Raw genomic sequence first — 25,284 nt, forward strand, 5'->3', positions numbered from 1 at the left:
TAATAATGCATCGCTTTTGAAATTAAGGAGTGAGGTGTGCTAAGTGTTGGAGAGAAAAAGTACCAACCAATCAGCTCCTGTCACTTTACAGGCTGTGATTGAAAAATGACAGTTAGGAGCTGTTTGGTTGGTACTTTATAATTTGTACATTTGTTAATATTGCAGAGATACTCATTTATGGTGCAAGAAAGTACACCTAGCATTTAAAAAAAAAAAAAGGCACACCTATTGATTAACAGAGTGAGAACTGAATTTACATATAGAACATTTAAATATTCACTAAAGCCAGAATAATTTGTAGTATTTAGTGCTAAACTCTCTAAGGAATGTTACAAAGATAAAACCTTTTACCCGGTTGAATGGACATAATGGTGGCTTCGTATACGTAGGTCTGGTGTGGATGGCATGCTGGACTGAGAGTTCCAGTGAGGCAGATGCCGGATGGGGCTGTTCTGTAGAGAGTTAGTCCCACCAGCTTCTGAACAGCTGCCTGTGCTGGGAAATCTTTTGTGGTTACTGAAAAGTAAATCTCAATTACTACAGGAATAATTCCAAATGGTATATTGAAAAGAAAAAAAAAAAAAGTATAGAAAGACAGCAGGGATGTGCTACTTTAAACCATACTCTTCCTATCATATAAAACATTAGAATAAACATTAGAGTAGACATAGGCGCAGTGAGCAGATGCCAAGGGTTTTTTACTTTAGTCTGAGTTAGGAAGCAAAAGGGAAGATGGGCAGAGTGATGGGAGGAATCATCTTTTTAGGCCATCAGGGGTGATTTATTAATGCTTGTGTGATCTGGGAGTAAAGCAAGAAAGAGCAAGTAACTGTGTACCCCCCCAGACAAGCCATGTAGTGCACCAAGGGGTGCCAATACATCCTTTTTCTGCATGCAGGGTAAATACTGGCTGCTTCTGCATATAGCCCACATAAGCATATAGCTTTATTACACTGCAATTCAGATCTGAGCTAGAGCATGCCCCTCTCACATCTACATCTCTCTGCACTGTACAAAGCTGGCCCCATCTGCAGTGCAGCATTTCTTGCCAAGTTGCACAGTTACTTGTTCTTTCTTACTTCATTCCCAAATCAGAATCAGGCCCCAAGAATGGATATAATAGGCAGCATTGTCAGACGACAATTACTGCATAAATAAACTAGATCTGTGGTTTATTACACAATATAAATGTGCCCAACACACAATTATAAAGGAACAGACCTCCAAAACAGTACTATATTGTCTATCTGATATACTTTCCCTTATACTCAGATGACATCAGTGTGGTTATGACATACATGCCTACCATCCCGGTTCTCGTGGGAGGCTCACGAAGGGTAGGCACTTCTCCCGCATTCTGCCCACTTCCTAGTGAAGTGGGCACAATGGGGAGAATTTCTGCGGCGATTGCGGGTCCCCGTGTAGGAGGCGGGGCTTAATGACGCAAATCTTCATGAATCGTGTCATTTAGCCCCGCCTCCTATGTAAATCTGCTGCAATCACGGCTATTTACTTCGAAGGGGGCAGGGCTTAATGACGCGAACAGTCAGGCCCCATCCCCTTCACAACTCATTTGCTTCTCCTCCCCGGACATCTCCCATGGAGGGGAAATGAAATGTAGGCAACTATGGGTTATGATATATAAGACTTGAACAATGCAAATGATGGGTTAGGTCAGTGGTTCCCAAACTGTGCGCTGTGGCACCCTGGGGTGCCTCAGGTTGGTGGTCCAGCACCAAATCAAATTATTTATGGTCAATGTAATGTAAATATATGGACAAACAGAAGCGCAAACCTGTCCCCACCACATAACTGAGCTGAAGGATGACAGGTAGCACAATTTACCTCACTTAACTAAATAAATGTCGAAAGTCTCAATGCTGATACTCTAGGGTGCCGTGATTCAAAAAAGTTTGGGAACCGCTGGGTTAGGGTTTAGTACTCACACTGTAGCTATATGGATTAGTGATTACCTGGAATGACTGTGAGATGACCTTTTCTTCACTTTCTCATATGGTTCATCTAAGGAAGATTCACTCCACATTTTGGGCTTTATGGGGGATTTGTCATAGTCATTTCTCTGGTAGTGTAACTGCCTCAGTCCATCCAGTGACTGTGGAGGGTGGGGTCTGGCATGGGAGGGAGGTCTTGGCGGCAGGCCTTTATGAGGAGACTGCATAGGAGACATGATGCTAGAAACCTGAGAATCCTCTGTAGAAGAAAAACAAAGAATTATAAAAATAAATAAGTCATATTAGGATGTAAAATTAAAAAGAACTTACAAAAAAATCAATACTGCAACGGAACATAATCACAGACCATTGCCTGTATGGTTTGTTATTGCTAAAATCAGTTATTATAGGTCATAGAAATACAACTTAAGTGCTGCACCCAATTTGTTTCTATTGTGCAATACATACCATCTTCAAGAACAAGTGCGTCGGACAGTGAGCTGTCTTCACTCCCAAGGTTTGCTTCTGTAAAGAGAAAAACACGGCCATAAAGGTCATGCATTTTTTTTTTTTTTTTTAATATATGAAATCTATAGTAAAGACAAAGTGTGCACATTAATACAATGCATACTCTTCCAGGCCCTGAACCAAACACACACTGGCTAGTATAATAACAAGTGCAAAGCACTTACACTGTAAACCATAGCACACATATTGGATGTTTTTCTTATACATAACTGACACTTCTAAAAGCTCTGCTGTTTATATTTACCATGTGTACCTATCCCCTAACTGTGATTACAGTGGCAGAAGTAACCGTACTTTTTAAGCCACTAGAATATTGTTGTAGCTATCTTCCCCTTCCACTAAGCAGGTAGAAGGAAAATGAACAGGACGTACATAAAATGGGTCTCGCACTAGACAGTACTGCTTCTGGAGTCTCCATGCACTGCTGTTCTTACTAGCGTTCTGGATCTATATGCATTGTTCCAAATCAGGTGTGAGCGCACTGGGGAAACTTAGTGAGCTCCAAACACTTGCAAAAACTCTACTAGTAAAAGCATGTAAGACAGTTTTTACATTTCATTTTAATTGCAAAAATATACCCCAGTAGGTATGAGGTTTATTATACTTTCATGGGAAGCACAATGTATAAATGATATAGCTTTTGCATACAATACAATAAAAAGATCTTTGCTATAATGGAGTACATTTGTAACTCTATGGCTGTCTGATAATAAGTTGCTAGCTCACTGCCGTTCTATTGAAATATGGATTTGGGAGCGGAGAAGCCTGATGTAGGAGTGAAATGTCTGATTCAAATTGAAGTGCTTAGAGAGCACAACCCGGACAAATATACTGAAACACCAGAACACTCACCGTCTATGATTAAGGACGCTCTCTGTGTGGGCTTTTTGCCAGACTTAATGCGATAATCATTAATGGAGTTTTCAATCTCCTGTAGCTTCTTCAGTGCATTGAGATAGGAGGTCTTTCTTTGCTTTTTCAGCTTTTTGCTTACATGAGGGTCACTGGCCAATCGACGAGCGGCCTCTGTAATCTGGGACTGAATAGCAAACTCTCTCTCCAGACGTTCCAGCTCCACTTCCTACAACATTATTGCAGACTTTACTATATACATCAAAGCAGGATTGCAAAGAACATGCAACTTTAATTCAAGTTTAAAACAACCAAAGTACCTACAAGACCAAGGTTAAAATATAAAGACATTCATTGCTAATATTATTTGAAATTAAAAATACATCACTGATATTTTCTAATAAGCATGTCCTGCTCTTATAAGCTCATTTAGTGAAAGTACCACCCTGTAACTGAACTATTCTTAGGCAGCTAGGAGAATCATGCTTCAATCCAAATAATGTTTAACCACAACTCTCTCATGAGTCACCCATGGTTTCCTTCATCTCCTGAATTAAATAAGGATAAAAGCTTTTATAATTTCAGGTTCTATTCAAACACATCACAGGGTGCTGAGCACACATCTCTCATAAACACCTTAAACTCATTAACCCCTTAATCACCACACCAAACCGTTAAAGTGAATATCATTTACATTTATGTACTATACAAATAGGGGTGTATTTTGGTAGCATAGTGAAATAAATATCTATTTTGCCTGGACCTTTTGGGAAAACATGTCAGTAATAGACAAAACTGCACTTACTCATTGTGCCCATCATACTTTCATGCAATTAGTGTAATCCCCAAATCAATATTTATTGCCAGTTATTTATATAGCGCACACATATTCTGCAGTGCTGTACAGAGAATATTTGGCCATTCACATCAGTCCCTGCCCCAGTGGAGTTTACAATCTATGTTCCCTACCACATTTACACACGCATACACATTAGGGTTAATTTTTGTGGGATCCAATTAGCCCAACAATATTTTGGAGTGTGGGAGGAAACCGGAGTACCCAGAGGAAACCCACACAAGCACAGGGAGAATATACAAACTCCACACAGGTAGGGCCGTGGTGGGAAATAACAGATGTTACCACATGCTTTGAGGGAAAGCCCCATAATGGCATCATCTGGGTACGAAATAAACTTTCTGTAAGTGAGAGCACATTTTCTCTAATCTCTTAACTACTTAATGTCTCTAGTCATTGCAGTGATCCCAGTCTGCTAATTCCAGTGCAGGATGAGGAAGCCATCGCATGTTAAATTCACAGCACAAGGACATCTACATTGTGGTTCCAGGATGGTGGGAACCAGTTAAAGAGGATTATTTTTACAGGTGTACAAGCAGCAAATAAGCCATTCATAAACTTACAGTTCGGCATTTTTTACACATAATGGATTACTTGTAGAAAATCTATAGTAAATAAATGCAAGTTAAGACGTGCCTTTATTCACATTATATTTTATGCCTGCAGCAGCTCAATGATATTTAGGGGCATATTCAGCTTGAATCACAATTACATCTGCGAGTCATGATAGAACACAGCTCCTAATATATGCAGATACAGCCACAACCTTATTCGTGCATAGAGAGGCCCACTGCTGCCTTCTCTTCTGTGTGCACACAAACATACACACACGGGCGTAACTACATAGGTGCAGCGGCATCTTCCTCGTCATAGTTACATGTGTTATATCTATTTTTCTATTGATATATATTTTTTACCATTGGGTGGTACATAGGGGCCCTTACAACTCTTGCTATGGAGCCTTCAAATACCTCGTTCTGCCACTGCACACACAGACCTGCCGGGCCCCTGGGTCCAGGGGGGGCCCGCACCGCACACCCTGCACCCATAATTATACTTACCTCTCCGGAGTCCCATGTCGGCGCCAACGCTGTAAAAATACCTGGAAAATGGCTGCCGCAGCCATTTTCCCGTAGTTTTGCGAAGTACAGTAAAAATGGCCGTCGCGGCCATATTCCTGGTGACCTGCGCATGCATTATAGACTTTGGGCACACTCTAGTGCTCAGAGTCGATCAGTGCGGCGCTGCTACCGGCCTGAGAGGAGGGGGCCCGTGACAGATTACGTTGATGTTTGCTATTGCGATCCAAGCTGAATCAGGCCCTAAGTGCCACCAGCAAACCCGCAGAGACATACCTTCAACTCATAGGCTAACATTGGAACAGCTTCCTCTACATGAAATGATTCTTCTTTGGAGCATACCATAAATTAGAAAGTGACACAAATCAATTTCATGTTTCCAACTATAATCAGCCATAAAACATTCCACTGGACATCAAGTTGCTTAATAAATCACAGACTACTACCACCACCGGACCAGGGGTATTTTGGATAACGGAATATTCCGTATTTTGGAATAATTGCATACCATAATGAAATCTTCAGAATAGGACACATAAATGCATTCTGTGTGTATATTTGAGTTATATACACACAGCCTGCAGGTCAGGGCCGGCTCCAGGGGTCTGAGCACCCTGTGCCGGCCCGTCACACAGCGCCCTGCAATCGCCTGTAATTGGGGATGTAGCCTCATTTCCATAGGCCACACCCCCTGTGTGACATTATTTGGAGGCGTGCCCGCATGGCATGCCTCCAAATAACGTCAGGCTGGGGGTAAAGCCCAGCCTTCTGCCGTCAGTGAATGGATGCGCGCGCGGCATCCATTCACACTCCGGGAGTCCGGCACCGCTACGGCGGTGGGGGCCCCAATCTCCCGATTTGACCACCTGCGGGCCACTTTGGCCCACGAGTGGAACAGCGGGACAGTACTGTCCCGCTGAAATCGGGATGTTGGGGAGGGGTGCGCCCTCTATGGGTGACGCCCCTGTGCGACCACACTGGTCGAACACCCCCTACAGCCGGCCCTGCTGCAGGTAATTTTATACAATATTTTCAATAATTTTGTAGCTCAAGCAAAGTTTGTGTACAGAAATTAAATTCATTGTTTCATATACACCTTATACACAGCCTGAAGGTAATTTTATACAATATTTTTAATAATTTGTACCTTAGACAAAGTTTGTGTACATTGAACCATCAAAAAACAAAAAGGTTTCATTATCGCAGTCATGCCAAAATAATTCCGTATTTCTGAATATTTGGATATGGGAGTCTAAACCTGTACTACTACCTGTCTGTCAGGTCACCTGCACAGTTCTGCGGCACTGGACATGAAATTTACTTATTGTAATATAATTGGTGTATTGCCATAATGTATGCAGATACTTTTCCCTACAAGTTAAGTGGCTCAGCATTTAAACTAAACTTGCATTGTTCAACATACATACATTATTAACAATGCACTGTTTTAATAGATATGTAGAGAAGCGTTTACAGTTTTGAATATTTGGATAGAATGATAAGGAATTTGTAAAAGGGCACATCCACTAGCAGACATAGAAACTACTGCACGATTATGACATTGAACCAGACTGTGAAACGACTGCAGGATTACAGTGTAGGCACATCAATCACCCCCTAACATGCTGAACCTGACGTCATCATCAGGTTGACCAGTATGTTCGGGCGATGATTGATGTTGGAAACAACCAGCGGGAGCGCACGTATCGCTGATACTTTCTGACATTTCCATCCCCGATGTGTACCTGATTACTGAACGATTGCACGATTACGATGTCGTAATTGTGCAATCACTCTATGTTATCGGGTAGTGGATATGCGGCATTAAGTGTAAAGATCCTGGGAACATTGGTAAATTCTGGTTATATCAGCAGGTTTCAAGCCTATAAGACATGATTAAACCTGATTAATTGGTATTAGGCTCAGGAAGCTAAACAATGGCAGAAATGTCTGGAGGCTCTTAAGTCACCCCAGACAATGGTCTATTGGCAAATTCCTGTCCTGAAAGCTATTTAAGCTGTTTTTACAGCCGCGGTTCAGCGCTTTGACCCAGAGAATGGTGGGAGAAGTAGAGAACAATCTTAATCTATGATACACAAGCACAACAGCAGATCACCAGATGAGTACACTCACTGAAAATGAGGCAAAACATTACAGTGCTCTTACTCAAAGATATTGCATTATGTTTGTACAGCTTCGATTTCCTTGTATGTAATAGAATATGAGTGCAGTTTAAAGTTCTTTTATGCTGAATCAGAGGCTGCTATCGATCCAGAATAGCTACTAAGTGACTCAGCTACCAGAACACAGGGACTATCGTTTGATCCAGTGGGTGGAAGAGATAAAACTGTATTCACAAAAGCAATGGGGTTTCTTAAAAAAAAAGGTATGAGTAATAGGATGTCGTCTCTCTCTTTTTTTTTTTTTTTTTTTTACAGCTTATGGTGAAACAGTGTAGGAGATTTTTGTGCTTAGGGGAGATGTTTCAAGCCTTGTAAAAGGTAGAGAAGTGGACAAGTGAAGTTGCCAATATCAACAAATAATAATCTAGCTAGCATCTATCAATTACATTCTATAAAATGATAGGCAGGAGCTGATTGGAGAAGTTGCCAATAGTAACCACTCTTTAGAAGGCTTGGTTGGTGCAACTCCCCCCCCCCAAGCAGAACAGTAGAGTTGGGTACACATTAGCCGATGTGTACCCAGCACGATATTGCAATCGATGGCACCCGGCATGCAGCAAGTGTCTGCAGCATGACACAGTTAGTGACATTCCCCGTTGGCCCTGCAGTAGGGCCTACGGGCGATGTCGCTAACGACCCGAGAGAGACCGGATATCATGGGTACACACTAGACAAAGTACCAGATATATTGCTCTGATCCACGAGATCGGACGACATATTGTCTAGTGCAGAGGTTCCCAAGGCTCCCCAACAGTTCAGGTTTTAGAGATATCCATGTTTAACCACAAGTGACTTAATTAGTACATGAGTCAATTTGATTTAACACCTGTGCTCAACCATGGATATCTCTAAAACCTGAACTGTTGGGGAGCCTTGAGGACCGCATTTGGGAACCTTTGGTCTAGTGTGTACCCACCCTTAAGAATGGTGCGTTTGTGAAAGACAACATACTTTCATTAGATGTAAGATTATTATTTCCCCTAATATGGATTCCTTTGAGGAGGAGGTCACTTAAGGGAAACGTAGATTTTTTTTAAAACAAAAAATCCTGTAAAAGAGCTTCAAGATTTCTGGTACTAAAAATAAATAAACTTTTTAAAATATATTTCAATAAACACTATGGGGGAAATTCAATTAGCCATGGTAATGTACCTCAGCAGGTTGCGGGAACTTTTAGGAGAATGGAGTCTAGTTCCAGCAATATAAACTTTGAGTATGCTGAAGTTAAACGGTCATTGCTGAATTAATAAGTGTAACAAGATAATCAGTATGAATTTACAGAAGTTTGCATATAATTTAATAGTGTTCATGAGAGAAATATACTAGAAGATAATGAACACAGGATAATTAAATATTATGTGCTACCATCACCCTGCAGCAGCGTACGATATCTGTACAGTTAATGTTGGCATTGGCTACACTGATTCAATCATCAAGTAGTGACAGATTACTAGTGTGTACGTTAAAGCCAACTATATCAAATACTTAGGTTTAAAATACACATTTAGCATTAACCATTCATTGTTTAGAAGAACTAAATGTAGATTTTTGTTTTAAGGCCCTTTTTTTGAACAGAAAAATAGGGTGTAACTGTCAGCTTTTATAGGTAATCAGTCCTACTGCACATTGTCCAGCAGACACTGTATGCCAGAGTTCAATGGCTTTGCGAGTAGATGTATTAGGTCTAATGGTAATCTGTATACTGTAATAACATTTATATAGACATTCCCATGTTCCACTCATTCACTCACCTCTCCTTTAGCATGTAGTTTCTCTTCATCCAATTTAAATGCTGTTCCTATTCGCCGTCGAACAGTAGGCGGCTCCTCTCCTGGATCTAATGGATATTCTCTTGGCAGTCTGCCTGTAAGTTCCTGCAAACAAAATAATAAACCTTTAATAAGATCTCTTACTATGCTAACAGATGGTAGTTCGGGGTCATAAAGGAAGCCAAATGACCTGGCTCAACTTAGTTAGAATATGTATTACACAACCAATAGTAAAAGCAAGCTTAGAATCATGCAGTCCATTATTCAAGGTATAAAAGTGTCCGTAGTTCCCTCCGATTCCAGAGCAGCGTCACATGTGGCATGTATATTATTCCATAATACACAGGTAATTGCTGCTGAGCTACAAGTGATTATTTATATCCAAGGTCATCACCAGGCTGAGACAATTCAATAGGTGAACTTAGGGTGTAACGAACTGAACCACCTTTATAGTGTTAGCTTACTACGCACTGATTTAATGCAGGCCAATGCATGAACATAACACACAATTAATGCAAATTACAGTGTACTCTCTATCTATTCTCTCTACATGATAAAATACTAAACATCAGCATGATAAAGTCACTGTGTTCAATATACAGCTAGTCAAGTTTTTATTACACAATATTCCAAACAGCAGGGACTAGAACTATTCATCACCACTGATAAAATCAATTGATGACACTTATTCATGGATTACATGTATTACTTATTGCACTGTATTCACATGTAAATACAAACACACATACAAAGACCTATACAGTCATTCAAACAGGCTCTCAAGACCCACTACTACATCAAAGCCTTCCAGCTGTGAGCCTAACTCGCTGCTACATGCTCCTTCCTCCCAGTCTAAAGCATCTGTGTCTCACCTGTTTGTCTGCCCCTCCCCTTTAGAATGTAAGCTCTTACGAGCAGGGCCCTCTACTCTCTTGTGCTTCTCCCTACTTTACTTTCATCTACTTCTTACTCACCACTAGGGCACCTAAACACTTGGTTGCTTATGCTCGGTTGCTAATGTAGCAATGTATATTATCCTTGTCCTGTATTGTATTGTTCTGTAAGTCACTGGACACCTATTTGTTTATGTACTTTATAAGGCGCAGCGGAACACTTGTGGCACCATATAAATTATAATAATATACAGTATAAATTACATGTTCTCTATCAGCTGTCACCCTGAAACCTGCTTTCCAAGTTACATAACGTAGTGACATTTTTCAAAGTATAGTTAGTCGGTAACAGAATCTGTGCAGGTAACACAATCCATTTTCTCAAGGTTTTGTTTCCCATCAGTTGTCTGTTCTTAGCTTTCCTCCCACACTTAGGCCTCGCTACAAAAGCAATCTCACAGGAAATGATTACGATTCCTGAGATATTAGCAAGGAAAGGCTGCTTGGGAACAATTTTAAGAGTTTTACATACACAAAGTAATTAGGTGTGAGAATCACCAGCTCTCCCCATATCTACCGAGACCTTGTCCAGGTCAGCGCCACTCTCAAAAGCACCGTTCACTTACAGTTTTTATTGCCAATGCAATCAGTTGTTTTTTACAATCATTATTATAGGAACATGCTAAAAGCTCCACGAAAACACCTTGCACCAATGATATGTGAGGGAATGACAAGGTTGTAGGCAGTAGAAGTCATATGAGATGTATAACTGAGGGAATATCAAACCCCACTATTAAAATAAATTCTTTAGTTTTGCATTACTGTAGCAAAAGCCTCAGTTAACAGTCAAATTGGTAGAAACACACCCTGCAATTGGGGAGGGCTACTCCAATTATGACTGTATATAATACACATTTATTCTTCGGGTTTCATAGGGTCCACAGGGATACATACATGGGGTATGTAGTTGGAGTAATCCATTGCACCCAACAGCTACAGCTTTCAAGCTCCCAGCATGCACAGGACCTCCTCCCTATATAACCTCCCCCAGCCATTCAGTTTTTTTTGTTTGGTGCTCGGCAAGTATCCAGACGCACCTGTTATAACAGCGAGACTGCTTAGGCAGTCCCAGGCTTTTTATTTTTTTTATTTACCTTCGTTTTTTATACTACTGAGTAGTACTAGGCGTCCGAATAGGACACATGTAGTACAACTCCTACTAACTCTGCTGATGCCGAAATGCCAGCTCCTGCAACAGGCCCTGTGGATCTTGTCGGGTGACAGCAGAGCTTAGCTAGCAGCGACGCTGGGGCCCGGACTGCAATCGGATCCAAGGAGATGACAAGGTAAGGTGATGCCTCGTTGTCGGGGAATCATGCGCTGCAGTCCTGGCTTCCGGTGTAGGAGACGCACCGGAGGCTGCTTCTGCTAGTGAGGTCATGTGAGCCGCGTTCTCACTAAGACCAGCCGGGCCTTATCGTCTGACGCCGGGGATGGGTAGTAGATGCACTAGCAGTGCACTAATAGTGTCTGCTACTGTGAGGCCAGCATAACCGTGCTGTTAACGCAGCATAGGGGAGATAGGTGCTCCCCCGGCCGCTCCTCCCCAACCCAGACGCAACTTCTTGTGTGGGTTCCCACTTCTGGTTTGTTATTTCTGACCACCTCGTGTATTGAGACGCTCACAGACCACCTAGGGTGCTCTGCTGAAAGCTGTTGGTTCTCATAGGTGTGGGTCAGTCTCCCTGTATGCTTCTCCCTTGGGTCAGGTATACAGTGTTCTATATCCTACCAAGCCCCTGGGGGTTTGGTCAGTTGATTCCATTTGAATTGAAATATGCATTGTATGTGACTTTAATGCTAGCTGCTGTACTGCTGTACTGCCTTTTATTTCTAAACGGTCAGATATATCTACCAGTGTGTTTCTCCTCATCCCTCTGTATAGGTGTGTGGGGTTTTCATTTGTCTTTTCACATTTACTTGTGAAGCATGCCACATTGCATTTATACCTTATACCTGTGATACATTGTTCTGTCTAAAGGCATAGAAGAAAGAAGAAAGAAGAGGGAGGTTGAGCCTCCTGCGCTGGTATCATGTAAATCCTGTTTGGCAGGCCTGTCAGTGCAGGATTTTGTGCAAGGTCTTCCATGAAGTGATCCCTATTGTCTATTTAGGTAACATATAAAAACACATCAATTATGTTATCTTTTGGTACAAAAGGTCAGTATTCTCCAACAAGGAGAATATTGACAGAAAAAAGTGTCGTGAATCCAGCATGTGTATAATACAGAATAACCAAACACGATATGGTCACTGTATGAATGTCCTCATGTTGCGCATGCATTCCTGCTCTACCTATGACACAAACAACACAGGAGGAGAAGTGTGCTCTGTACCGCTTCACGTAGACAAAGTTTCTTCAGCTCTTCCAGCCGCTGGCGTAGTGTCTCCTCCAGAGCTTCCTGCCTGGATTTCAGTGCTGCCAGCATGTCTTTCTTGGCAGACTGTGAGCTGTCGGACTCCTGGGAACCTGTCAACAAAACAAATGATTTCACTGTAACCAGCTGACAACAGGCTATACATCTGGATCATTCATTGTGAGACCTACAGCTTCCCATGTGTGAGCAACACGGGACACGGCGTAGCCGACAGGATTCTCCTTGCATGATCATTTACTGGTTTCAGTTTTGAATAACAGAGAACATCTGGCTATTTATCTATGGCATGTTCAGCACTGCTCTTTTATGAAGCATTGTTTATATAGTTAAGAAGTATATTAATAACTTATGCTACTCAACCTCTAAATGATCTTTTTCTTAGAAGACTGAGCAATAAATAGCCGTCATTTATATATTATAATTTCGAAAGTGAAATCTCCCTTAATGGTTTCTATAGGATACAGCACATTTCAAAACACTGTATGATGTTATTAAATAACTCCCACTTGAACTGATTTACTATAGAAGTTCCTCCTAGTTAGTTATTGTCATTGTACAATGGTCTACATCCCGCTATATTGACATGCTCATCATGGAATGATGGAACATATAACGTTATGAAGATACAGACATGTCCCACACATATTAAAAGCACATACAATATTGTTTAATAAAATTTATTTTAATTTTTCAATTTGAATAAATATTACTCTGCCCCCTATTTTATATCCTAGGCAATCTAGAACAATTTGGCTACAACCTACTGTAATATTGTTGGATTTACTATTAAAATAGAACAGAAGTATGGAATGAAATTTATATTTTTTATGCCATTAAAACATTACAGATAATGCCAAGTGTACTCCTATATGCTTGCATTTACACGTTCAGAAATGTGGATTTTTAGGCGTTCAGAGTAACCACAAAGCACATGATAATTATGAAAATTGGGGAATTTTTGCCCTTTGAAACAATATACGGAAAAGGTACTTCTGCATACCTCATTAACTGAAAAGGACGTCACGTTGTAACATGTAAGAGCCTCAAGCAATGGGATCAGTCTGTTCACTTTCTCTCCACCAGCCTACACATGCCTTGCTGCAATTCGTAACACTAGTACCACTTCTGGTTCTAATCTAATCAGATCTTTCTTTATTAAACAATTATACTAAGCAGTTTACACACCAGTATCCGGTGTGGGGCCGGGATCCCGGTGGGCAGAATCCTGGTAAGTCGGTATGTATCCTAACCCTACCCCTAACCTTACCCATAACCCTGCATCCTAAATCCAACTCTCCCCCGCCAGTGCCTAAACCCAACTCTCCCCCCCTCAGTGCCTAACCCTAATTCCCCCCCCCCCCTAGTGCCTAAACCTAACCTTCCACCTAACCCCACCACTTACCGCCGGAATACTGACAGGTGAGGGGTTTCCGGCATCGGCATGAAGAGTGCCTGCATCTTGGCTGGCGGGATTTCAACTACCTCCCTCGATGTGCACCTCTGTGACAAATTCATTTTCTTATAACAACTATTTCTCTTTTTAACTATGCAGGAATATTGAAAACTAAAAACTATAATGTAATATGGTACCAATCAGACCTAAACCATATTAGATAATTAAGGCCTCACTAATTGATAAATACTTCCAAAATAAAATATATTTCAGTAATATAATATTGTATGTAGAATCCTAGGGAAAAAAAAATATTTAAAAAAGGAAAGGAGTTCCCTCAACAATCTGAAATTGAAGGCCATTCCTACTATGCAATTGTGAGATAATTTACATATTATTTATAGGTTGTGTTTAAAACAAAACAAGGAAAAATGTTCTGCTGATTAAGAAGGAGACTACTCTGTGTTCTGGATGACACATGGCTACAGGTCAGTAAAGTATTGTAATTAAAATAAACTGAAACATTCCTTGCAGAATAAACCACATAACAATTAGAGACAAGGCAAGCACATAATGACACACAGTGGGCTACCTGCCCTTGTTATTTGAGGAATGTGAACACATTTTGTTACACATACAGATGGTAACCTCGGAAAGGTTACAAGTTGTAAGAAATTGCTGATAATACTATATATAAGGTTAGAGCAGCAAATTCCCACCGATCTGTAACATTCTAGATCAACTGGTCTTCTGCCAAGTTCTCTAGACATCTGTTAAATCCACACCATCCTATCATCGCTACCAGATATACAAGTGTTACAGCTGAAACCAGTGCCAGAATGGGCTATTTATTGCTTAGTAATCTGTCACCAGTTGAGGTTTGGACAAATTGAGTGGAGACACAACATTGTTGAGATTATCTTCATGAGATGAGGGAAAACAAGAACTGTGATTTCATTTCATCAGTTTGTGATGCGGATAGTTATTTTTGGACCTTTTATAATTGTCTAATCTAAAGAGAATTCACCACTTCAACACAATGACCGTGCACAATGTTGGAAAATTAGCAACAGCCTCTGCAAGGTCCAGCCATGGCATGGTCACAGACCTAAGCTGTCAGAAAGCTATATGTAAGCTCTTAGAATGAATTCATGTGTTCTGTGAATTATTTTCCTACTTCCATTAGATCCTTCACAAGAAAAGGGAAAACAGTTGGAAGGAACAGTAACTATACTATATTAAGCTCCTCACATTGGAATAGAAACATTGTAAGATGCTGCATGCTTTTACAGAAGCAGATAGGGATCACAGAAGAATAGGGGCATCCATTTTACATGCACTGTCTCATTTAGACTTGCATACAATATCTAAAAATATATGCAACTTAAAAGTTAAAATACAGCAAATAGATGCAGCTGCATTAAAGATTCAATCTGGTAGAAAACATACAATGTAGCAGTCATCATCATCTGCTAGACTGCTTATAGCTCCATAAAATTAGTGGTGCCAGCACATACACTCACTTTAATGTCACAGTTTGGTTGGTGTTTTGCAAACGATACCATGGGCAAAATTTACTAAGCGGCAGGTTCTAAACCCTGGGGGTTTGGTGGTGGTTTTGCAGGGGTTTCTAAATGACAGCCCCGTTCTAGTCTAAAATTTGTTTAGACGGCGGTTTTGCAGCGGGTTTGGCCTTTGTAAATCTGTGGATAGCAAAACCGCCGGCGTTTAGAACATGCTGCTTGGTAAATTTTGCCCCTTGTGTTCTACTGAAGCTATATTTATATGTATTTTTTTGAAATCTTGAGAGATATATATTACAGTTAAAGTGGATCCAGCAGCTCAGACAAGAGGATTACACATTGCCAGCACACCTGTAAGATTGATGGACTAGTTTACCATTATGCAGCATATAGGGAGTATGTCCTTTATGCCTTTTTTTGTGAATGTATAAGAAGCAGCTGCCACACCCCAGACTCACTCAGTCCTGGCCTCATTAATATGCCTGGGGTACCTATTGAGGAGCCAAGGATTGGGCAGTGCACTTACATAGTTTCAACTTATAAGACAGAATTGTCATTAGAAATCTGACACACACGGGAATACAAACCTAAAATGGGAAGAATAATAACAGATTTCAATTGACACAAAATCAAAACGCCTAGTACAGTGTTTACCCTAAAAATTCCTTCACAGAAAATCAATATTTACAAGTATGTACATAAAGAAACAAGATGATAATTTTCCAGTACAATGGCATCAATATAACATTCAAGTAACAGGTGTAACCTTATAGTAAATAAAAAAAAAAAAAAGGCCTTAACATAGAGATCCAAGCTGAAAACATAACCGTGAAGTAGACATGATAGGATATCCTAACAAACCAGACTACACAATAAATGCTCTCATTCTAGGGACCCATGGGAGCTCATCACAGTATGCACACGTGCTCACATCTATCTCAATGAGCGCTCTTCACTGACAGAGATGCACAATCTCCATTTCCAATTAAAAGAACAAATTCAACATACTCCCTGGAGACTGCCATTGGTTCCTGTCTGAGTGTATGGGTACATTCTGGTACAGAGTGCCACTGGTCCAACAACTGCATTTACAACTAGAATTAGAACCACTTTTGAACTTTAACTCTTCACAGTGTCAGTAACACTACATAGACTATGTATATCTATGTATATTATATTATAACTATGTATATTGCTAAAGTGTTTAGTGTCAAAACAGCCATACTGTGAAAAAGCAAACAAACTTTACAACTTTAAAATACCAATATAATATAATGCAGCCAGGGTCAACTGCATCAATCCCCTATTGATAAGAGTTTGCAGAGTAGTTACGGAGTAAATGCTTTCCTTGCAATTTAAGCTACATAGAAATCCATTTTTATTTCAACTGATATACAGAATATCAGATCTCTCAGGGGTAAATTTACTAAAAGTGAAACAATTCCCATTCCCATGAGGAGTATATTTACTAAAGTGAGTTTTTAAAAGTGGAGATGTTGCCCATAGCAACCAGTCAGATTCTAGCCATTATCTTCTAGAAGGTGCTAGTTAAATGTTAAGTAGAATCTGATTGGTTGCTATGGGCAACATCTCCACTTCTAAAAACTCTCACTTTAGTAAATATACCCCTCATTATCAGAATGGGAATGTGAATGGTTTCCTATGAATGGACAGAGCTACTGATACTGTGAATGAGGATTAGGACTTGGGCACTCTTGTCCAAAAGGACGCCCGCAGATGTGTGTCCAATGACTTTCTCCCCCAAGAATGGAAAACATCATTCTCTCAATTTTCCAATTATTTCAATAGATATTAAATGGTTTAGACCAGGAACTGTACTAGTTACAACAAACTACATGAAGTCAGGTTATTATTAGGTTACTGGACAATCTGGATGTGACACACGTCTGTCACACTTTTAGGATACCGCTGGAAGGGAAACACCTGTGTTAAATACAAATGTTCAAGTTGACAGATATATGCACAAATCATGTTTGACACAAAATTCCTATTTATACAATTGTATCACAGATTTCAACTCGACGGTGGCAGAAAAACAAATGAGTTATGCATTTACAAAAGCAATGCCCTTTACAACAATTGGTGGAAATGTCTAGTGTGCCAGATAAATGGCAACAGACTTTCAAAACAAAGAACTCTACACCCCTATTTTCTATATAGAGGATTAGACTACAGAAGAAACCATGTGAAAGATAAAACTGGAGGACATGGTCTTGGGCTGGGCAATAAGCACAACAGATACTGTACACCAGCTGCTTTCATCCCTCTACAAATAAAACCCTGGATGGTGGATATTTAACAGATTAAATGTAACAAATATTTGTGGTTTTTCAGCAAATATCCATTTATTATTTCCTTCCCATTGAGTCAGTGAGTAAGCAGTTAGCAATCATCAGATGTAAAAGGTCTGATAACACTATATACACACAGATTTGTCCCCACTGTACCTTAATGCACTCTACAGTAAATGCAGAATTAAGTAGAACAAGAAGAAAATAAGCATTGTACAGCCAATGTATACACTCTGCAATACTGACCTGGACCTGTGATATACAATAACAGCACATGGTTTACACGGATTGGTCACAATTAAATCTCACATTTATATCATTGCATTAATAACACAATAAGGCAGAGTAAAAATGTAAACCATTTTAAAAAAATACAAGATCTGCTTGTTCTACTGTAACCTCTGTTTATTCTTGTCAAGCTAAATGAGGGCTCATAAAAACTAGGTTGAGCTTAAAACATGTGATTATTGTAACTTATTTTGAGATTTTATCATTGGTTTCTAGATTTCCTCATAGAACTTCCTCAATGCTCTTGAATGACTATACAGTACTGAAGAACAAAATCAGTCAGCAGCACTATAAGGAACCATAAGCCTGTAAAAGGAATATAAAATAAGTTGGTATATACAGTGTACATTATCTGTGTTTGTCACAGTGGTAATGTTCAGTTCACAGCCACATAAGGACCACATCAGTACTCCCCAGCAATGCACAAGATAACAGCAGTCATTCAGTCTCACCTGATGACAATAGGCTGCCACTGCTTCCACTGATGATTTTCCCTTTGCTTCCCATATTTGCAAGTTTAGAAGTCTTTAAAGTTCCTGTCTCTGTTAAATCTATGGCGATCTCACTCAGACTTCTAGCAGCATGTATCTTGGACTGTTGGTTAAGAAACAACATTATTATTGCATTTTCACTTGTCCCTGATATTGTCACATATCCATTGACTGCACTATAGATAACTCCAGAAACATCTGAAGGTAGAAAATATGTTTTAGCAAAGTTATTCCCCTACACTAGTACCAATCAGTGTAAATAGACTATTTTTAAAGGGAAATCCAGAGACAAATCAGAATGCTTTATAGACAGCGGATTAGACAGACAGCAAATGTGTGGGTTCATAAGATGACTTGCTGAAAAATGGGGATGTACAGTAAATGTAAGATTTTAGTGATAGATGTTGCTCTGACATTGTGTCATTAGTTGTACACCCACATGCTGTCAGTGTGACTGATTGCTCAAGACTGGACTAATAACATATCTTTGACGCCTCTTCTCTTCCCATACACTAGTTTCAAAGAAATGCCTGCAAGCGGAGCTCAAAACTGTAGTGCTTCTTTGTAAAATTTGCAACAAAAAGTCTAATACATAGAGCACACATACAATACATATACGATTTCATTCACCAGGTCTTCACATGATTTTTGTATTGTGGTCATCTGACTGCAAATTATCCAAACAATGCTAATCCTTAGTATACAAGATACAACATGTACTAAAATATATTATACTGTTGACATCCAAATATGTAAAGGTTGCAAAATGCAGCTTCATACCCAACCCCGGTTGTGTCAGGACATATGTTCCAACGCAGATATAATGGTCCCACCAAATTTAGGACGGTTGAAGATATGTAAGTCATGCTGCATTTTGCAACCCTTACATATTTGGATGTCAACAGTATAATATATTTTTTCCTGTCGTGCACAAGTAGATGTTGTATCTTGTAGGGTTGGGTATGAAATGCCGGCTGTCGGGATACCGCTATTAAGAATTCTGACTGACAGCATTCCGATAGCCAGAATCCCGACACACATAGAGAAGAGTGGTAAGTATTTTTCTATCCCCTTACCTAACCCCATACCCGAACACCCCCTCCCCAGTGCCTAAACCTAACCCCCCCAGTGCCTAAACCTAAATTCCCCCTCCCCGCACCCTATATCCTAACACTCCCTCCCCGGTGCCTAACCCTAACCTCCCCCTAACACCTAACCCCGCTACCCAATGCTAACCTCCCCCTAACACCCCAACACTTATCTTTGGGATGCCAACGGTCGGGATACTGGTGTCGGGATCCCGACCTGTCGGGATTTCGGCGCCGGTATTCAGACCGTTGGCATCCCGCACGCCGGGATGCCGACTACATCCCCACTGGAAGATAGGAGATATGTCGTCCATCAGAGACAAGTGACTCTTGGTGCGAGTGGGAATTCAAGAGTGTTATTATGAGAGGGTGGGTAAGGAGGAACCTGTGCCCACTGTGATGTGACACCCTAATATGAATAGGTTTTCAGGCGTCTGTGGGCTTTAGAAAAACATTATTATGGACACCATTTTGTGACAATAAAGACCTTGCATATAATCACTTAGGGTCAGGTAGTCAGTAAAATCTAATGGGATCGTTTAGAGCTCATCTGGAGACTACACAGATCTTTATTTCAGAGCTACAGGACATTGATAAAAAAGCATGTGCTTTCATTCCATTCCATTCCCTGTAAAGAAGGAGGACACTTTGCTGCCCTTCCTAGAAATGTCTAACACAAGTAAATTAAGTGGCATCTTCACATAACTGAAATTGTTTTGCTTTCGATGTCAGTCCTAGCTGCTAGTGTTGTTCTTTTACTATGAGAGAACATCCGGTGCTCACACTGAATGAATGTACTGATGGTGATTTTATACACTGAATAGCATGTGACTTATTGACAGCTGTGCTTGGGTCCAATTATAATCAAATTGAACAATCAGAGTATATGCAAGGAAGGATGGCTGGTAAAACAGATGTGCCATTAACAACTAGCAGGACAGAGAGCTTCATCAATAAGGTCCTCTTGGATCCAGCATATGACAGGAAACACTTAAAGAATGCAGCCATGAGTTAGGCTACCCAATGGAATTATATTGATTGAATGTTAATGGGAGCCTTAATCTCACAGTGTCACTTGGGAGATTGATGTAAATTTGACCTTGGGATTCATATTTAAATGGTCTTATTATATCATGGCTCCATGACAGTGGCCACAGGAAGCCTAATCAACTCCATTATAAACCATTCCATAAGTGACTTACCTTACTTTGCTTCCTATCCAGATAGAACTGATGTTGGCTAATGGCCATAGCCCAGATGGACTTTATGAGAGCGGCACATGCATACCATGTGTGCACAGCAATCCCGCCATGTCCAAACGTCCTCCTGGTAACAGACGCCCTGCACATAGAGAAATGAGCTGTGATTTCCCCTGGACACATCAGAAAGACATGAGAGCAGGAAGTATAAATCAGTTTACAACAGTGCTGAACAGAAACAGCTTACATCCTGCCTAGTCCATGACAGGCAGATAATCAGATGGCCACTAGCTGACATTAACCCACGTATGGCTGATGAGAAATTAGTAGCATCAGTTTCATCAAAATCTCAGGCAGTTTTAAAGAGTACTCTACCAGTTACAAAACACGTTTGCTGCATAGCTCATGTAATAGCGAAGACTAATCACACTACTAGAGGTATGTCTGTGGCACGCTGCACTAGTTGGGTGGCTGTCTGTGCACTACTAGGTCCAACAAGTTTTGTTTATCAGCTGGTCTCAGAATGCTTAGGTCATCCTTTAAAGGGGACAACATTCATATTGTTGCACCCTCACAAGAAAAGCAGTTAATCTCTACCATGCATATTCTAGTATATTTTCACGTGGCTGTACAATCGGGAAACATTTAATGCCTCACATTAGACCATACTTTCCTACTTTTGCATTCAGCATTACAGGGAGATTGTGACAGCACCACCTATGAGCATGGCTGTAAAGTGAACGTGTAATTCTACATCTAAGAGACGCATCATAAATATTACTTACATCCAAATGTAAATGAGCCTTAAAGCAGTTAGTAAGATCTACTTGTTGATGAAAGCACACTGATACTTTTCAGAGCTTGTTCATGTATTGTGTTTTACTTGGGGTTCCATATAAGTGGCCACTAGAAACCTTATATGAAAATGTATGTAGCCATAGGGATCATTGTGCCTTATAACCAATGCAAGAAAATGCCACTGATGCCATTTGAATTGTATATATCTCAGATTTCCTTTTTTCCCCAAGAATATAACAGCTTCATAATGAGGGTAAGGTGCAATCTGGGAGATTGCTACTATTTCAGGGAGTCTCCCTGACAATGAGGGAGGGTTGGCAAGTATGGCCTAGACTACAGTGAGACACAAATGTTCACCTGGATCTTGGACTACAAGCACTAATCTAGACATCAGTAGGAGGTAATGGCTGCACTGCCAGCTGTATGGGAACTACAAGAGCTAGCCCACCCTGGTAGATATATCCAAGATGTACACTAAGCACACATGAGTATGCCAGCAAATAAGAAGCAGACAGGTAAGTATATCTCATGCCTTTTACTGCATAATGATTCATATCATAGATATGAGCTGCCACTATATGTGTCTAATATTACTGCAGCTAACTGACATGCCATGGACATAATTTAATCATTAACTATCCTGATTGTACACATTCTTACTAATGGATGCCTAACATTATGTAAGTGCAACAGTTTATTGTGAACATCACAAAGATATGAAAAGGTTTAACCCTTCAAGCAACAGAGGAAACCGCACAGAACTCATGAAGGCGCTAGCCTCAGGGCAGAATGAATCCAGGTGCAATACTTGTTTACAGATTAAATACTCTGAGCCTTCCTGAAACCAAACACCATACAGCCATTAAGTCTTTTAATAAGAAGGGGGACATGAGATGACTTGATATAGCTAACAGTACTACCGAGTCAGATGAACAGGTTAATACAACTTTTAGGACCTGAAAAGATCATCCTGTTTAGTTAGTACTTGTAAAGTGGAGTTGTGACAGAGGGAATGTGTCCATTTAGCACATCCTAATTAACAAAAGTCTAGAGCCACAATTATTTACTAAAAGCAGGATCAAATAAAACCACAACAAAACATCTGCTCCTTTTGGATGCAAATCATTTAACACTAAGGCAAGTGAAGAGTTAACTAGTTTTTAAAGCTCCACACTAATAAAGTCTGTTATTTATTATATTAATCTAATAGAAATGTAACACATTTTTCCCAAGTTAATACACAATTGTTTATTTTTGTTTTAAATACAAAACCATTATCTGCAATACAGTCAGCCAGAGTGCAGCAGTGGACAACTCCCAAGTGTATTAATAATTACAGCAAACACACAAATATTACCAACATGCACTGGGATGTGCTAATCTACTTTCCTTTTAAGCAGAGATAAAGTGAAAGCATTAAACAAAGAAATCCAATGCACACATATCCCTGCGAGTACCACACATACAGTATATACTGCACATTATGTCACCTCCCAATCTCTGCCATTTACCCCAGTAACACTGCTATATGATACTTTGCAGCACAATAATCTGTGCAACTCTGCTGTTGTAAGATCTGTGTTGTATTAAGCTGACAGCCGTTTAAAGTCATTGAAGCTGGGAGGGGGTGAATATGAATTAACTTTTCCTGAAGGAGAGTTAGAAGGGCGGCAGAGTGTATTTGCTCTGCTGGTAAAGTCCAAAAGGATAATGGTGCTGCAGCTTTGTGCTATATCAAACTATGGGGTCTATTTACTAAGCTGTGTTAGAAGATAAAGTGAACGGTGATAAGGTACCAGCCAATCAGCTCCTAACTCATCTACAGGCTGTTTTTGAAAAATGGCAGTTAGGAGCTGATTGGCTGGTACCTTATCATCGTTCATTTTATCTTCTAACACAGCTTAGTAAATAGATCCCTATGCAATGTACAGTAAGCACCGGCTGCTATGGAAGGCACATCCCAGGAAGCATATAGTACAATCACACTGCCATTACCACTCTGTCACTTCAACATCTGCCCTGCCTTGTCAGCACAGCTGAAGCACGCACCCATTCACTCACAACCTGCATCTCTTTACAAAGGGAACAAAGGACATGGATTCTGCAACTTACCTGCGAGGATCATGAACTTCTACTGAGAACTTCTTTTCTCTGAAGTAAAGATTTTCCAATTGTCTCCATTGAAAGATCTAGATAAGAGCACAGCTGGAATCAGTCACCATCTTAAAGACCAGGATCACAATTAGAAGAACTATCCCAAAAGCAACAGCATGTCCACAACTCCTCAAGGCTGACTGTAGCAATGTAGTCTGCCTGCCTCTTGAATAAAAAGGATAGCAGAGCACAGTGTGTTAGCTGTCTGCTTCTTTTGTTTTACCTATTGCTCGCAAATTATTTCCCACCCTACAAGCATCCAGCAAACAGAGAGGGGGGAAGAATAAATCCCAGGAGCAAGCAGTAGCCCTCAGTGCTTGCAGCTTCCTTCATGCACAGTGATGGAATGGTAAGGAGGAATTCCTATTCCCCTGCCTCCCATTGGAACAGCCACTTCCTGCCCACTAATGTGTAAGCCCCTGACAAGTACTGCTGCTTGAAACAGCTTCTAAAAAACCCCAGGAGAGGGCGGGGGCTGAGGGCTGACCTTAATTCAAGGCAAGGCAACATGAGATAACAATGTGAGCTTGTAAAAGCCACTTTCTCAATATTCAGTGAGTGCAACTTCCCTGAAGGCATCTTGTAGGTGTTAGAAAGCAGACAGAGAACATTTACACCACTGGTAGTAAGGGGTAAGGTCTAAAGGTGGTAGGTTAGAGTGACACTGGTTTTGTTTACATGTACAGATATGTGGAATTCCAACACCCATATGTTTAGAGGTGCCTGATTATTATAATGTTTTGAATTACATTGGGACACGTGGTTTTAAAGCAATCACAGTTAACTATAAAAAGGAGTGGAACATGAACAGTTCTGGCACTGACTTTGTCTATACTTCCTAAGGTATTTACAAATGTTCACAGATTAAAGAGATAAACACAATCCTTTGTTTTCTCTTTTTTTTTCTTTAGAATTTCACATTTGCAAATATTACAACATAAAACGAATGTATGCATGAAATTCCATTAAAACAATGTTCATAATTGCTCCTGTATTGTGTGTGTGTGTAATAAAATGCTTATTTTCACCTAAATATAGAGTTGTAAGCAAAGCTGCGGTTAAACCACCCCAAAGCGTATACCTCCCCTCTCTGCATCTTAGCTCAGCGCAATCGCACCATTACAAAGTTACACCCCTTCAGAGGGGTTGGGTATGGGATCCTGGCTGTCAGAATACCGACAGTGGCATCCCGACACTGGAAGGTAAGTTCCCTACACCTAACCCTTACCTCTCCCTCCCCGATGCCTGAACTTAACCTCCCCCTAGTGCCTAAACCTAACCCTCCCACCTTAGTGCAACCCTAACCCTTCCTCTAGTGCCTAACCCTAGATACTTACCTTCATGATGCTGGCGGGCGGGATTGTAGAGCCGGTATTTAGACTGTCGGCATCCCGTCTGCCGTACTATAAACATACACATTGGGGTCAATCCAATTAGAATTATGAGTTAGGTCTTGAGAGCTGTTATCACAGTGAATTTTATTCGCAA

At 40.5% G+C, this 25,284-nt stretch overlaps 1 protein-coding gene across 6 annotated transcripts in view; it reads right to left on the minus strand.

Annotated features, from left to right (window-relative positions):
- The window catches only part of FRMD4A (FERM domain containing 4A), a 481,635-nt gene that overhangs the window by 17,545 nt on the left and 438,806 nt on the right, over positions 1-25,284 (minus strand). For all 6 annotated transcript variants that reach the window (XR_015877834.1, XM_088468780.1, XM_088468779.1 and 3 more), the window contains exons 12-20: positions 23,755-23,831; positions 20,848-20,986; positions 18,519-18,660; positions 12,509-12,642; positions 9,202-9,324; positions 3,333-3,561; positions 2,421-2,477; positions 1,974-2,211; positions 352-516 (exon numbers count right to left, since the gene is read on the minus strand). Coding sequence is in view for 5 of the 6 variants with exons in the window: in XM_088468780.1 (XP_088324906.1) it covers positions 352-516; positions 1,974-2,211; positions 2,421-2,477; positions 3,333-3,561; positions 9,202-9,324; positions 12,509-12,642; positions 18,519-18,660; positions 20,848-20,986; positions 23,755-23,831 (1,304 nt within the window). In the remaining variant the exon portion in view is untranslated. The remainder of the gene's footprint in view (positions 1-351; positions 517-1,973; positions 2,212-2,420; positions 2,478-3,332; positions 3,562-9,201; positions 9,325-12,508; positions 12,643-18,518; positions 18,661-20,847; positions 20,987-23,754; positions 23,832-25,284) is intronic.

Source organism: Taudactylus pleione, unplaced genomic scaffold (genome assembly GCF_031769625.1).
Source record: "Taudactylus pleione unplaced genomic scaffold, aTauple2 ptg000086l, whole genome shotgun sequence".
Lineage (NCBI taxonomy): Eukaryota > Metazoa > Chordata > Amphibia > Anura > Myobatrachidae > Taudactylus > Taudactylus pleione.